The 15601-nt window shown below is 42.6% G+C and overlaps 1 protein-coding gene across 13 annotated transcripts in view; it reads left to right on the forward strand.

Moving 5' to 3' along the window:
* Window positions 1–15601, forward strand: part of LOC138261643 (uncharacterized) — a 1036964-nt gene that overhangs the window by 686815 nt on the left and 334548 nt on the right. For all 13 annotated transcript variants that reach the window (XM_069210793.1, XM_069210797.1, XM_069210802.1 and 10 more), the window contains one exon: window positions 9860–9940. In XM_069210793.1, coding sequence (XP_069066894.1) covers window positions 9860–9940 — 81 coding nt within the window. The remainder of the gene's footprint in view (window positions 1–9859; window positions 9941–15601) is intronic.

The following is a 15601-nucleotide window of genomic DNA, read 5'->3' on the forward strand; positions in this document are numbered from 1 at the left end:
TGAATCCTCTAAAACACAAAACAAGAACTGTAGCAGATCTTTATGACCTACTCACTGGATTAATCCAAGAAGTTAGGGATTTGAAACTTGAAGTAAGAACCCTATCAGATATTGTGGAAAAGGAGGGGGGTAGGGGTACCCACAGAGCTCAGCGCGAAAAGGAGTCCCCCCTTATATCATTCCATCCACAAGGTAGACCCACATGTTCTCAAAATTTGAATACTAACCCCAACCCTAGCCCAGCTATAGGTAAGATTTTACATCAACCACAGGGATGCATGAGAGGGGTAAACGGGGATAATACTGGTTCACGCAGCTACCCTGGAAGTAATGCTAGTGTTCTATGCCAAGAAACAGGGAATCCACGAAGAGAACCCCATTTGGTAAAAGGACCCCAAAAAGGAAATCTGGAACCTACTCTGAACCCCTATCCCCAAGTATTTAATGATCATAACCGTTACACTACATGGAATCGATATTCTGAGGAGGTTAGGTTTCCTATTAGGACCAATGTTGTTTATCTGTTAAATGTTCCAAAACTGCCCTTAAATAGCAGAGAAGATGAGGATTCCTTAAAGAATAAGCTTACACACTGGATCAGGGCCAAAAGACAATGTCTATCCATAATTCGTTCAGATATTAGGGGGGCAGAAAGAATCCCAGGAGAGAAGGGGCAACATGACGTTATTGGACTAACTTTTAAGGATGGAAGTTTAACTAGAGGCCTGATTGATATGGAACAAAGAACCCCCGCCTCCAAAATTAATGCCATGAGGTTTAGTTCGGATCCATTCATTACCAAACCCCTAGTCCAGAGGCATAAGTACAATCACAATGAGGGATTGCAAAAGAGAAATGGCGACTCCAATCTTGAAAGAGTAGATTGACTAATCCAGACAGATCAGGCACTAGTGGGACCAAATGGGGACACAACAGTAGGTGAGCCCCATGAAGGGAATGATTTTCATGCTGCAGGGAGTGTAGTGGAGTCTTTGCACAGTAGGAAAGAATTGACTGCCTATTCGAGTCCTACATCTAATGTCATGACCCTAAACGGAAGGGGTCCTATTACCATGATCTCTTGGAATCTAGCTGGCTTAAAAAATAAGCTTATAGACCCCGAATGGCAGGACTATATTGATCAATATCATGTCTGTCTCTTTCAAGAGACTTGGCTTAGAGATCCACCGTACAAATTAGGATACAAAACCTACTTTATTAGTGCAACTTCAGCTGCCAGAGGGAGACCGTCTGGGGGGTTGGTTGTATGGGTGAAAATCTCATTAAATGCCGAGATACGTATGCAAGCCACTGAGTCAGAGGACATTTTATGGTTGGTAATAGGGAAAAAAAATAAGGTAATAACCCACTTGTTCAATGTATATATAAGACCTAGAAGGACAAATTTGGAGTCTCTTGAAATAACCTTACTAGACGACCTGCTCAAAAAGATCCCAGTAGGAGAGACAATTATGATAGGGGGTGACCTTAATTGTAATTATGAACCTATAACTGGATTTGAACATTTAGCAGAAGAAGAAGATCGAATGAGAGCAATTCCTTATTTAACAATAGAAAAAAACTGTTCCGGGCACAGTGGCCGCACTGCAACTTATGGGCCTTACATTAAAGCACGGACTGAGGGCGTGTAATGGCAGGGTGGGTGAAGGAGGCCTTAATTTGGATACCTTCCAGAGAGGCAACTCAACCTCGAAAATAGACTACATTTTGCATAGTATAAGTACATGGGGAAGATTAGCGACTTTTAAGATAGATAAAAGAAGGGAAAGCGATCACTTCCCGCTAATAATTGAACTCAGGGCCCACCTCCTAGATTTGGATTTGGAATATATAGAACACGATAAGGTGGAGTTACAACCCACTCTCAGTAACAATAGAAGGGTTGTAAAATGGGCAGCGATACTAGGCAATCTGGATACTATGACAAATATTTACAATACATTTTCTGATCTACTGGAGCCTTATGCAGAAAATAAACCTATTGATATCCCTATTATGGCCATCCACCAATCAATGAGTATTGCACTAAGACCCTTACTGACCAAACAGCTACAGAACAAGCATAAAAAGGAGAAGGTGCAAACCACCCCAAGCAGCCCATGGTACACTATCAAATGTAGGGAGAGTAAAAGAGTACTGATAGAGGCTCTAAAGCAAAAAAATCAATTAGCTGTTCAACAGGCAAGGGCCAGTTACAAGAAAACACTGGCAACTGCCCAAAGCAATTGGGAGGATCAAAAATGGCAAGACCTGCTGGAAGCAGCAAAAAGCAATGATACTAGGATCTTCTGGAAAATAGTTACCCATGGCAGCAAAGAAGGGATATTCACTACAGATCATCATATAGATCCCAAAACATGGGTTAACTATTTTACACTTCTCTACTCTGATCCCCCCACCCTCGATTTCTATCCCTCAAGACATAAAACCCTAGCTACTTGGGGCATTTTACCCAAGCTACAATTTAGTCTGGAGGAGACGGTGACTGCCATCGAAGCAATTAAGCCAGGAAAAGCCCCCGGTTTGGATAAGATCCCGGGGGATATGTTTAAACATAGCATAGAAATTTGGGCACCTTATCTAAATCTTTTAAGTAACGCTATAGCAAGGGGAGGTCTAATGCCCGAGACATGGAAAGGGGCAGAAATAATTCCAATCTAAAAAAAAGGATCCAGGGAAGACCCAGGGAACTACAGGCCAATCAGCCTCATAGATGTCATGCAAAAAATGTATGCTAGACAGATGCTGAATAGAATTAGTAGCTGGATAGAAGAAAACAGCATATTGACTATATATCAAGCAGGCTTTAGACAGCAGACGAGTACAGTCGACCAGGCCTTTAGGCTATTGACAATAATGTGGAAATATACTAGACTAAGGAAAGGCCACCTCTATATCGCGTTTGTGGATCTGCGTGCAGCCTTTGATTTGGTCCCAAGAGACTCCTTATGGGCAGCACTAGGGAAACAGGGCATGCCAGGGAACCTCCTGGGCCAGCTGGTGAGGTTACATGAAAATACATTTGCAAAGGTTCGGTGGGGGCCAAAGGGAGAGTTGACAGACCAAATACCTATCAAGAGGGGGGTGAGACAGGGCTGTGTGCTAGCCCCAACCCTTTTCTCATTATACATTAATGATCTGGTTCATCATTTGAAACAAAGTAACAGTGATCCAGTCCCCGCCCTCCTCTTTGCAGATGATACCATCCTATTATCTCAAACTCCCATGGGCTTGCAAACTCTATTAGACAAATTCAGTGAGTATTGCAGCTTGAAGGGATTAGAAATAAATACAAACAAGACCAAACACCTGACTGTAAACCCCCATAAAGCACTCAAGAGAAACATTCGGATTAGAGGGCAGCCATTGGAACGAGTAAAAAAACTTCAACTATCTAGGGATACTGCTCAATGCCAAATTGTCATGGGCACCGCACATCAATAAAGCTGCTATCTCCTTAGCTCATAGTTCCATGGCAATTAGCAAAAATTACAAATGCTCAAGGTCTAGCATTGTGTCACCAGTATTTGAGATCTATAGGTGCAAAGCACAGGCTGCTGCTCTATATGGCGCCGAACTCTGGGGATTCATAAAACTAACCCCATTGGTTACCCAGGAAAATAATTTTATGAGGGGGGTACTGGGTCTCCCTCCATCTACTCCGTTGATTCCTCTAACCTATGATATTAACATGAAACAAATAGGTAAATTGGCAGCCCTGAGGCCCTTGCTTTACTGGTGTAGACTTTGGACAACCCCTGAATTGATCCAATATAGACAAGCACTAATTGAGATCATGGACTTGGACAAGGCCATCTCCCTCCCGTGGCTCCATTATATAAGGCAATGCTTTTACAATCTAGGGCTGAAATTCTATTGGGATGAACCGCATACACTCACAACACAATCCAAGATCCGACCAAAGCAAGTATTCTGGGACTTCACCTTAAATAGCCCTCTCTATAGCAAGGATCTAGGTAGACTAACCTCAAGTTTTCTGGATATCAAACCACTACCGAGTGCTGAGGAATGGATCGATACTATCCAACCTAGACGAGCAAAAGTTTTATTTATGAAGCTTCGATATGGGATTCTCCAGGTTAAGGCTTTTACTTCTAAATGGGGCCCCTTGAATGGGAGAAGTCATGAGGCGACTTGTGAGCTGTGTAATATGGTGACCCCTGAAACGACGGATCATGTACTTTTAAACTGCAATGCCTATGATAAACCAAGGAGGAAATGGATTCGACCTATTTGCAGGAACGTTGGAATCAGGAATTGCAATGAAGCAGCAAGATTCTTGAGATCTAGCACGATACCATATGTTGTTTTTGGTCTAAGCCGGTTTCTACTAGCAATTTCACTCATCGGAGATAAGGCGGGCCTGAGGCTATAGGCGCTTTAACTCAGGCAAAACTCCCACAGTTAATCTACGGTCCCCAAACCGATAATTGGGAGCCGCCTTTGGTAAACCAATGGTCTCTGGTTATACAATTACCCAAGGATATATTTAGCCCAGGGGATAATGATAATGCCCGGGAAGAACTTGAATTATAATATTATCTCGCCCCCTGGCACAAGGACCGTAGTCATTGGGAGGGTTTTTAAGTTACCTAGAATGGTCATTTGACACCTATGAAACTAGTTTTTAGATCCAGTCATTTATGTATTTTTTTTCTAAAAAAATCCCCCCTTAGCTAAGCAAACAAGTGCCTGATGGCACGGGAGGCAAATTTTACGGGTTTTATAAAAATTTAGTACTGTAACTGATTCCTATTTATTGTTCTTAAGACCAACATCAGACAGCCTGTTTTTAGTAGTTAACCGAATATTAATTGTTGCTGGAACAATGTGCTTTTTGTGTTACTCGATTGTATCCCTTTTTATGGTTTTTAATCGAATATAGGCATGTATGAAAGAAATAAATTGTTGGTCACTAGGGACTGTCACTTAGCTTTTAAAATTAGTAAAACAACCCCACATGTGATGGTGGTATGCACATTGCCAAGTCTTTTAGAGGCAATTTGATATGCTAGAGGCAAATGGTTTTACAAAAAAAGCATGAATCCTATTTTTACAGTGGTCACTATTTGTGCTTACTCACAGTTCTAGAGACCAAGTGATTTTTTTTTTTTTTCCAGCACATAGTTATTGCCACTAATAGTGAGATAACAATCCCAATTGTTTTTTGTACAAAGATTTGTATTTATAGTTATTTTATAATATTTTTATGGTGATTTGTATGATGATGTGTATTGTGTGTTTTTATAGTGTCTTTACTGACTAATTGCTTATTCTTATAATATTCATATTCACAACTTGCCTATCTGTACTGTATGGCCCTGGGGGAGTCCTGGTTCTGATTTCTTAACATCATGATGGGTTTGATTTTTCGACTTTCTCAAAGTGTTTTCGTTTCCTTTTAAGAAATGTAAGAATTTTGTCAGTATGCTTTTATGGTATTGTTTGCCGAAATAAAGCTGAAATTGAGAAACTGAGAATATCCCCTATCATGTGCATCTAGAATAATCTCAAGCTACAAAGTTATTGTTACTGCTAAATCATTTCTTCTTACTAGGTATAGGCACATTAGTGGCACAAGCTTTCCAAACCCCATGTTATTTTTCTTTTGTAGAGCCTGCTACCTTACTAACCAATCACTGTAGTTGTGTTTGGGATCATGTCTCCGCCCAGGAAATGCAAAAAATCATGCCTCTGTATTGAGTAGCCTACCCCAATTTTGTCTCCTCTAAATTCAGTTGGCAAAAATCCGCATGTGATCTGCAGTTCATCTCTCAATTTCTTTTGGAGGTCCCGTGAGTTAGAGCCGTTTTTTCAGTGGTCCCTCCTTCTCTATGGCTGCTGCTTAGACGTAGAACTTTCTGCCACTCTCTTTGCATTGTGCACTGCCTCCTTTCCGCTTCCGAAACCTTCTGACAGCATGCAAGTTAAGCAAGTAAGATACAGAGTGATTTTGGTTCCCGTTTATTAAGAACCATTAAACTTCAGTCTGTATGTGCTGTATAAATAAACAGTAACATAACAGAAGGGTCTAGGACTTTGGATGTTTTTATGTGAATCCTTAATTAACTACCTCCCATTCCTGCTTGTAAACACTAGACTCGTTCTTTTTCAGAGATTTAGCTCTGACGTGACACTGAAATATTGACAATAATTACTTCATGTCATATGGTATCTGATTTCCAAATACCCTACCACTTCCTGGAATAGACCCTAACGGCTCACCATAGCTACCCTTGGATAGTTATGTGTACAAAGTTAGTATCTTGGTTTCTATTTGGAGTGTGATAAGACCTGAGGTTCTTCCACACTGTCTGTAAATTGCAGTGTTCACCACATACACTGCCCAGTATCCATTGTTTGTCACAGGGCCAAAAGAAAAAAAAACATGCATTGATTGGTGGCAGTGGCAGTATTTATATTTTCAGCAGCCCATTAGACATGGACATGTTCTTTGGACTCGAGCCACTACAGAGACAGCTTGCAGCCTGTCATATTCCCAAGAGGGCATAGAGAACCTGAACATGGACAAACATGTTATACAGCTTACACTTTGTCCTTCACATTACATCGTTGCCTAGCCGCGGAAAAAATGTATAACATTACATACAAAACGCGACAGGGATAACAGTCAAAGGGAACTGGAGGGGTTGAAAGTGGCTGATTCAGGCAAACCCTTTACTCTGTAGAGCTAAAGATGAAACGGTTTGAGCTGTTGAAATCACATCACTTGCCGCTAACCTTTCACTGTCTCTACTGCCTAGAGGGAGTGGGCAGTGGCTACATTTGAAAGGTGGCGATGCACTTTTTATCACCTGTTATTTATTGTCCGCAAATATGTCAAGAACTGTGACATAAACAGCTATGGTGCCTTTAAGCAATTAGTGCTTACTGGGTCGTATTTTCTAATGGGTAGTGTCATTTTCCATGTGTATCTCAGTTTCACCATGCTAATTCACTCTGATAGGATAATCAAAATTGCTCGCTTTGGGCATGTGAATCTCATGGTTGTGAGCTTGAGCAAGGTAGGTCTGCTCAAGGTGGCCTTTTGGAGTTTTCTAACCTTTCAGACGTGCACACAAATACATGTGGAGAGCAGTGGTTCCCAACCTGTGGTCCAGGGACCCCTGGTGGTCCGCAAAGCCTCTTCAGGAGGTCTGCGACTGCTTAGACAATGAAATAGTATTAACAGTTTAGGTTCAAATATTAATTCAGTGGGGGTCCCCGGGTTCCAGTAATGATATAGTGGGGGTCCATAGACGTCAAAAGGTTGGGAACCACTGGCCTAGAGGATCACCTGTAGCCTGCCTTCATTGGACACTGACGCTAATGTGGATTTGCTGTGACACCTTTATCAATCTTTTAGGGCTTGGACGTGACCTTTTTCTAATTTAGCTATTAGTCTTCTGGGTATGTTTTGGAAAGGAAAACGACCTATTTACGCTGAAGCCCCCAAGGTTATCCCACCTTGCTCCCAGGGCTATCATGAAACCTGGACAAAACATATCACTTTTAAACTTGATGCTTTGTATTTCTAGGGTTGAGGTCTGTGGCTAGCAAGGCATACACAAAATTCTTAAAAGTATACATGAACAACCTGACCTTTCCTCTGTAGCACTACTTTGTCCATAGGGCCTCATGTTACAAAAATTTAGCATCAAGCACGTAAATGCTATTAAAATGTTTGATGCCATATCTCAGTCCCAAAAGGTGCTGTTGCACTGGTATGTGGTTAGTCAGGTCTGACGCTATTTCCTGAGATTAGCAGGATTTGACATCAGTTGCTGAAATGCGTTACGGGGAAATAGTTTGTTCTTCTACAATAGTAATGCATTTAAGCTATCAAAGGCGGAAGATGTTCTCTGTGTTTTGTGATAAAAAGTAGCCACTCACAACTGATGAAGAGGATTCCCTCCTCCAGAAAACCACCTCCTCCAGTGTGCCATGGCAGGCTCAGTTGACTCGAAGGAATGCAGATACACCATTTTCATGTAATGTATTTTTGTTTTCTGAGCACTAGTTCATGATTTGTTTTATGCAAACATGATTAGCCATTGGATGAACCCTTTGAGCACTCTCATGTATGATCCATAAGCTCTACATTTTTAAAAGCAGATACGCAGATTTTGTTTGTAAATAGGTGATCATTTTTTAAGGCTGATGTATTTTTCAGCTTTTCCTTGTTCTGTGTAACTTGATATTTACCTAACAGTTTTACATAAAATATTATGCTGCCTGCACTTCGAAGGCTGGATAGAAACTCTGAGGTAGTGGCAGGTTTTCAGGCAGAGCCCATTTCTTAGTTTGTGCCTGGCAATGCGAAGTCTGGGTCACGTTCTCAGACTGTGCCTAGTGCTTAGACTTTGTCAGGTGCCCAGGCCAAGCCAGATGTTTTCTTTCAGGATTTTGTTGTGTGTCAGGTTCTCAAGCAGATCTTCTGGCTCTTTTCTGTAGTTATTCAGTGTCAGAATTTCAAGCTGTCCGTTTTTCCAGCAGTATCATGTTATGTCAGGCAGCTAAAATAGTGTAAGTTTCTTGCATTTTTTCAACTATACAGTGAACACTATTCTCCAAGTGCATTTTGGATATTCGTTACAATGCCTGTTAAGATTGCACTCGTCAAAAGAACAGATCAAAACAAGACTTAGCAACAATAAGACATTGGCATTGAGGGCCTATTCCTTCCCTACACAGCTGTGCCAGTATCCCCTGGATAATATTGATGAAAGGAGGGCAAGTAGCCATGCCAAATCAGCTAACTTCTTTTCCATTCTTGCCTGGTTTACCCTTTTATACATTCCCAGGATATTGGCTCCAGGGTTGAGAGTGTAGTTTCTGCCGGTCACCTGTACCAATCTCTAAATTGCATCCTAGAATGGTGCAAGCTTCGGATAATTCCAAAATATATGTAGTCCACTGCAAGTCGACTGCATTTTAGGCACATGTCGGATACATATTTTATGAAATCTACTAGTAGTGAAGCATGCCCTATGGAGTATTTTAAATGGAATTAATGTGAACCACACATTGCGTGACATTTTTGAGAAGTATTTTAAGAAGGGGCTCCAGACCTGGCTCTTTAACTGATCACAAAGCAGTAGAACACAGCGGCTGGATACCCCCACAGGTGACTAGCGCACTATATAAATCCTGATTGATTGATTGATTCAGTGGACCTTTCCTTAAGTCTAATGCTTCTGTCCACATCTCGTTCCCTAAGACCCTTCAGTGGGGAAGTGTCTGTCTTAAATTGCAACCTAAGGCTACAATACAGAAATGTTCTAGTTTTCCTTGCTCCCACTATGTGTCAATATAGTCTGCAAGGTTTTGTGTATAGTAGATTCAATCTCGCCCTGTTTCCAAATCAAGTTTGTCCGTTTGACATATATCTCTCCCAACTCAACTTTGTTAGCTCTGTCCCAGTGCAATTGGGCAAAAGCAGAGCTAAGTGACGATAGTTTGGGGTATATCTATTTTGGAACCTGAGGAGCAGAGGACTCCTCTGTTAGTAGGAGAAAAACCTCTTCCAGCAATATTTGGCTGTGCTTAATAATTTAGAACGACTTTAAACCTTATTGCCTAAATCCATCACCATTTACAGTAGTTTTTCAACCATCGTAAGGCTGTGTCACTTTCTCAGGCAGTGTCCTGTCCTCGGGCTGCTGATGACCATGTCTGCCTTGTTTGTTGTCTGCATCCAACAAATCCTTTTAACTCATAAAACTTCACTGAAAAGAATGGTTCTTGCCAGTACCCACCTCAATGTCTTGGAAATGCCTTTGAAAAAATGTATTGTAAGTAAATATCTTCCTTTCAGGAAGTATATCTGTCAGCAGTGGAAGGGGAGATGAGGAACAGAGGCGTCCCCATGCAGGAGTCCGAAGACTGCAGACTGGAGGTTAGTCAAGAAATTGCTTCCTATGTGTGCATGCTCTCCAGAAACGTTGACTGCTCCCGTACATCACCATTTCTGACTTTAGAATATATCTAGTGTTAGGATTTGGAGAAACGGCTGGTATGGGCATTAATTTGTACACATTCTACTGCAGGGCAAATACTCAGAGGTCCCGGAGTGGTAGAAAAGCCTCCTTACCAGACACACTGTGGAGTCGGAATTATATAGTTATCAGTGTTCTGCCTTTTTTTCTCCTTACTAAATCCTGGGGAATGTGCGTTCACTGTTTTTGTAAAGATCAGTGATTGTAATTCCCTTCCTTCCTCATTTACTCATGTTGTTACTTATTCTTTTCTTCTTTCCTTGTTCTGACTCCCTTCTTTTTATCCTTTCATTGAATTTGCCTTTTCAAAAGACATTTCATTTGTATGCAAAGGTAATGTTGCTAAATGTCAAGCCTTCTTTCAGCACCATGAGTCAAAAGTCTCTTTTGTCATGGAGGCAGTGGGAATAAAACTTGTACTTGGGGGCCCATTGGATGCTCCCTAAAAGGAGATGAATTGGAATTTACTCGACACATCAGCCGTACTTAGTTTAAAGTGGCTCAACATAGAATACTTATATCACAGATAAGGAGCAGGGAGCACGCACGCAGGAGACACAGTCCGGAGTGCCAAGCACGAGTTGTGCAACAGTGAAGTGAGCGCGGCACAACAGTGCAACAGAATGGTAGCGGGGGCAACTGGGGGCCATATTATTCCAGCCTGACCCCGGTCGGCAAACTACTGGCTCAACGACCGAGTCAGCGACCCAGCCAAGAGTGGCAGGAGCCGGACAGGGAAAGCGCATCCAGGACCTCTCGGAGACTGAGTCTGCCTGGTTGCATGATCCAGTACCCAGGCCCCTACAGGACAAGGAGCAGGACTAGGAGCGAAAGCGGTAAGAGCAGTCCACAATTGAAGGCCCTGCCACTCCCCATACCCAACGACCATTTCCATCTGCATCTCCCCGACGCTTGGCAAATGAGGGAGCCAGAGCAAAAAGCAGCTTTGGGGTTTGCGGAAGAGGGGTTGGGGGATCCAGAGGGAGCTGGCACTGAAGAAACGCCAAGGTGATTCTAACATTCTATCTCAAACCCCTCCCCAATCAAAGAAGCCCAGGGAAGTAAAAGGCTACCAAAAAGAACTAGGCAAAGCTCCCCGGCGAACGCATCCATAACATATTCAGGCGTCCTGACAAGTGAAGGAAAACAGCTGGAAAATGACATTAATGCGCCACCAGCAAAAAAAGAGGGGTACAAAATAACAGACTTTCTAACAATTTAGCACCAAAGGCCGCAGGAATCATCAGACACATCTACAGGGGAGAACTTCGAGCAAGGCCCCAAAATATCAAAGAGCAAAAACCTGAGCAGTCAGACCCCAGCCACAATCAAAAAGCACAATTTCCTCCTCCATCTAGGAGCAGGATAGCTGAAACTGATAGCACCGATTTCTTGGAGTCCTTTTTCTCTTTGGACCTCAGCTGTTGGGAGGACCCATCTCCAAGCCGAAGAACAAGGAACGATCCAGGACAGCTGGATCTCTCCGGCACTCACGACCACCCTCTAATAAAGCTCCTCAACTCAAACTCCTTTGTGGAAGATGCCATCACCGCGCAGGTTCGACCAAAAGAATGAAGACAAAATGATGAATGCTGCAGTTACCTTAAGCCCCTTTCATGTCTACATGCAAAATTCTTGATGCCAAACAGAGGTACTAGCCAGCACATGGGGCTCACTTCTATCGACACTAGACGTTATGTCAGCTGCAATAAAGCATCAGACCAATATTCAAGACTTCCAAGTTGATTTACTTAACATTATGGCCAAGTATATTGTGGGTATCGACTCAAAGCTAGAAACCCTCAACGTCCTGATTCGCTGAGTCCAAAAACACAGTTATGTGCAGCAAGCTGTCTGTAAATGTACCACCACGGGGATAAGCCCCAGGTCATCTCTTCCATTCTCAGTGAAATACCTTTGGAAGTCATGGCCCAGGCCTTAAACACAAGAGAAAGGATTCGGGTCTTAGAATCAGAAGAATGGGAAGTAAAAACCGTGATCATGGAAACCTCGCCAAGGGAACCATCGATGCCAATTTCCTTGCAAAAAAGAGGACATGCAGAGCCAAGAGGGCCATCAATCCCTCTACATGAGGAGGCTTGTAACATTGGGGAAAACTACAAGAGTACAGGCACTACCATGGCAATGGAAAAAAAAACACCTCTCAAAGCGCCATCAAAGCCTGTCACCCCTAAAAACCAAAAGGGAAAAGAAGAAGCAAAGAAAAGCACAGACAAAAGAAAGTACTGCCCAGCAGAAAAATATATGGCATCTCTTTGCACAACGAAAACAGCTGCCCTAACCCAAACACCACTAAAAAGAGATCGTGGTTCCACCCACATCATCAGACCTTAAGCAGGTTTTAACAGCAGAGGAATGGCCCAACCCAAGTTCAAGCCCTCAAAGACTAATTCCTTCCCCTGCAGGTGAAGGTCAGAGAAGCAAGGAGCAAAGAACCATCTTTGGACAACCCCAAAGGGGAATAGCAAACGGCCGAAAGAGGCAATTTCAACCAGGAGGAGACCACTGACCAAAGAGGGAAAGAATGGAGTACGTCTAGCACCAGTGTGCAGTCAAATTACTTGCCTTAATACTGCCAAGAAGTAGGATTTAAGGGGTCCCCACCAAATCAACGGAGTGAAAGGAAATCGCTGGTCCTGCCGGTGTCTAAGCCCCCAGAGGCGCATAAACTGCTCCTCATTCTACATTATATATCAGAGGGGAGTTTTGATACACTCAACTGATAGGAGAACTAAGAGAACTTTCCCATGTGCTATCGACAGATCTACTTTACGTTAAATTTAAACCCCATCCCATAAGGAGCGATCAAGAAGTCACAGTAACTGCATGGACTGGCAGGCATAGTACATCTACTAGTCTTCCATTCTGATATCTTCGACTCATGGGGCATCGAGCTGCGACCGGTAGAATATTCTCATTACCCAGGTCCGCTGCGGGCCCCTAAGACCTGCAGTAAATCAGTACTAAGAGGGGTGATATGAGCTGAATCAAATCTAGTGAATGGAAAAACTAGTATTCGTGAAGCAAGCTGGTGAGACAGGGATAGGCCAAATTTACAGGAGCCTTAAAGAGCACCAGCACCCCAAATCACAAAAACGCTCCTGGCAACATCGAAAAGCTTGGGGGCAATTGTTTAGTGAGGCCTATGTTAACATCTGCTCATGGAATGTCTATGGAATTGAGTCAACCCTACAAGACCCAGAAGTGTGGTCCTTCCTCCAGGAGTACAACATTATTTTACTTCAGGAAACCTGGAGTCCAGGGCCGATTTCTGTACCCGGGTACACAGTCACGCATATTCCAGCGAAGAGCTCCTGCAAATATAGCCATGCAAAAGGGGGTCTGGCAACCTTGATTTCTACAGCACTCATGTGACCTAAAGTCATAGTCGATACAGGGTCAAGTAGGATGCAGGCAACCAAGGTTACACTTGACAGGCCCCACAGTAGTCAAACCGAACTAATTCGTATAAATCTTGACATCCAACCAAAAAAAGCACATAAAGGGGGCAAAATGGAGGCACTGGGTGAATTAATTAAGGTCTGACTAAGGCAGCATAACAAGACCATATTCATCATCACCGATGATTTCAATTTTAACTTGCTGGCCACAGAAGGGGAAAATGTAAAGAACCGAGCTTCAAGCACACTAAGGAAATTCCTGGAAAATTTAGGCCTAATATTGTTAAATGGGATCAGTAAGAAAGACATCCCAGCATTCATAACTTTTGCAAGTGGCAAAACCTGCTCTATTAACGATTACACGCAGGCGCAACAAATCAGTAATAGAAAAGGAACTTGGGGAAGCTACCTAAATGAAGTTATCCAAAGATGGGGCATGGAAAAAGCAATGAAGTGTAACATGGTGAAGTCTTCATTTAATAGATTAGTTAACATCTCCGTCGGTTCCCTATTGCTTATAACAGAAAAAGCCTCTCTGTCCAAAAGATGGCACGCCTGGGCCATTCCAGGGGTCTTATTCGACTTTGTCCCCACAAGGATACCTCCTAGAATAATTTTCTATCCACTTATCAGTTCTTGTTATACCATATGGGGTTCTTTGACACAAAAGACACTCGCCCCCCCACCCCCCTTGGAAAAAACAGTATCCCAACCAGATATGCCGCTTATGTGGCTACAATCGAGAATCTTCGTTGCACACACTCTGTACCTGCCCGTCTTTGGACTTGGATGGAAGAAATCTTAAAAAAGCATTTTTTGTTTCACAATGTCCGCTCCTGTAGATTGGCTGTAATAAGTTGGCTTAAGGGTAAGTCGATTCCATTTTGTTGAAGGGCGGTGACGTCTTTACAGCTGTTTGATAAGAAGCTGGCTATGGCTGACTCGGGTAGTTGTTGAGCAGCAGTAACCAGTGCGAAGAGTGCCCTGGTTGGTGACTTGTAAAGGACAGACCACATTTAAGGCAGCATCACCTCTTCTTGAAATCATTTTTTTTTTTTAAATGTTCATGTTCTTGCATATAATTGTTTATCATTTTTTCTTCTTTTTTAATAAGGTGGAATAAGAAGGTATATCAATTTCTACTCCCACCGTTTTACGTATTTTAAGATTTTAACTTCTTGACTTTTGTTGCTGTTATAATTTGTCCAATACTCGCTCTTTTATTATGTATTACATTGCAATGGTTTTTATGAATCGAGAAGTAAAGATTATCTTATCTTTTTACTTGGGGAGCCAGGGACTGTCTCTACGTTTGTGTGCAGGGGCAGAACAGGTCTATCAATCTGTGTTTCCTTAAATTGCACCATCTGATCTGCAGCATATATTAGGAAAGATTAGGAAAGTGGTTGCCACTTTATGTTTCTGAGCTGCAGTGTCTACAGCTCATACACTAAGGCCCTTAAATTAGGCAAAATAGTGTGAGGTATTTACCATATGTGGTAAATAGCATTATCCTGCAGCGAGGTATTTATCTTGTGTGGAAAATACCTCCTATTCCTACTTTTCAACTTTCAGATGAGACAGAAGATGATGAATCCATGTTTTGCCCTTTTTATGGCCCTATTACCATGATAAATTCAACAGGCTTGATCAGCCATAATTAAAAGGAGTAAAACTGCAAGGGTGTGCTAATTTAAAAAAAAACTTTTATTGTCAGTTTGATTAAACAACAAAAGAGCTGTTTTTGGGCCAAAGGACATACAGCTCAGCAGGGGGGGGGGGTCTAGACAAGTACAGAAGTGACCATACAGCTCCTGAATGACTGCTGAGACCCGCAAGAGATAACTTCTCACCGTTATAGATGCACTTGTTATGAGCTGCCGTCTCGCCAAGAGGATTCCCCATCCCTTCTTGCCTCTGCTCCCTCACACCCCATGTCATCCAACCCTTCACTGTCTGTGGAGTGAGTTGTGCCTTCTAGGTCTCAAAACACAGCACATAGATCTCCCCATACCTCAAGGTCCTGCACTGCTCTTATCATCCCACCTACTAAGCCCCATGCGGGATTCCTCAGCCACAGCCCATTCCATAACATCTCTGCACCAACTATCAAAATCAGGTGCTATTTGTCCCAGCCAT

The sequence above is a fragment of the Pleurodeles waltl genome, chromosome 10, assembly GCF_031143425.1.
Source record: "Pleurodeles waltl isolate 20211129_DDA chromosome 10, aPleWal1.hap1.20221129, whole genome shotgun sequence".
Taxonomy (NCBI): Eukaryota; Metazoa; Chordata; class Amphibia; order Caudata; family Salamandridae; genus Pleurodeles; species Pleurodeles waltl.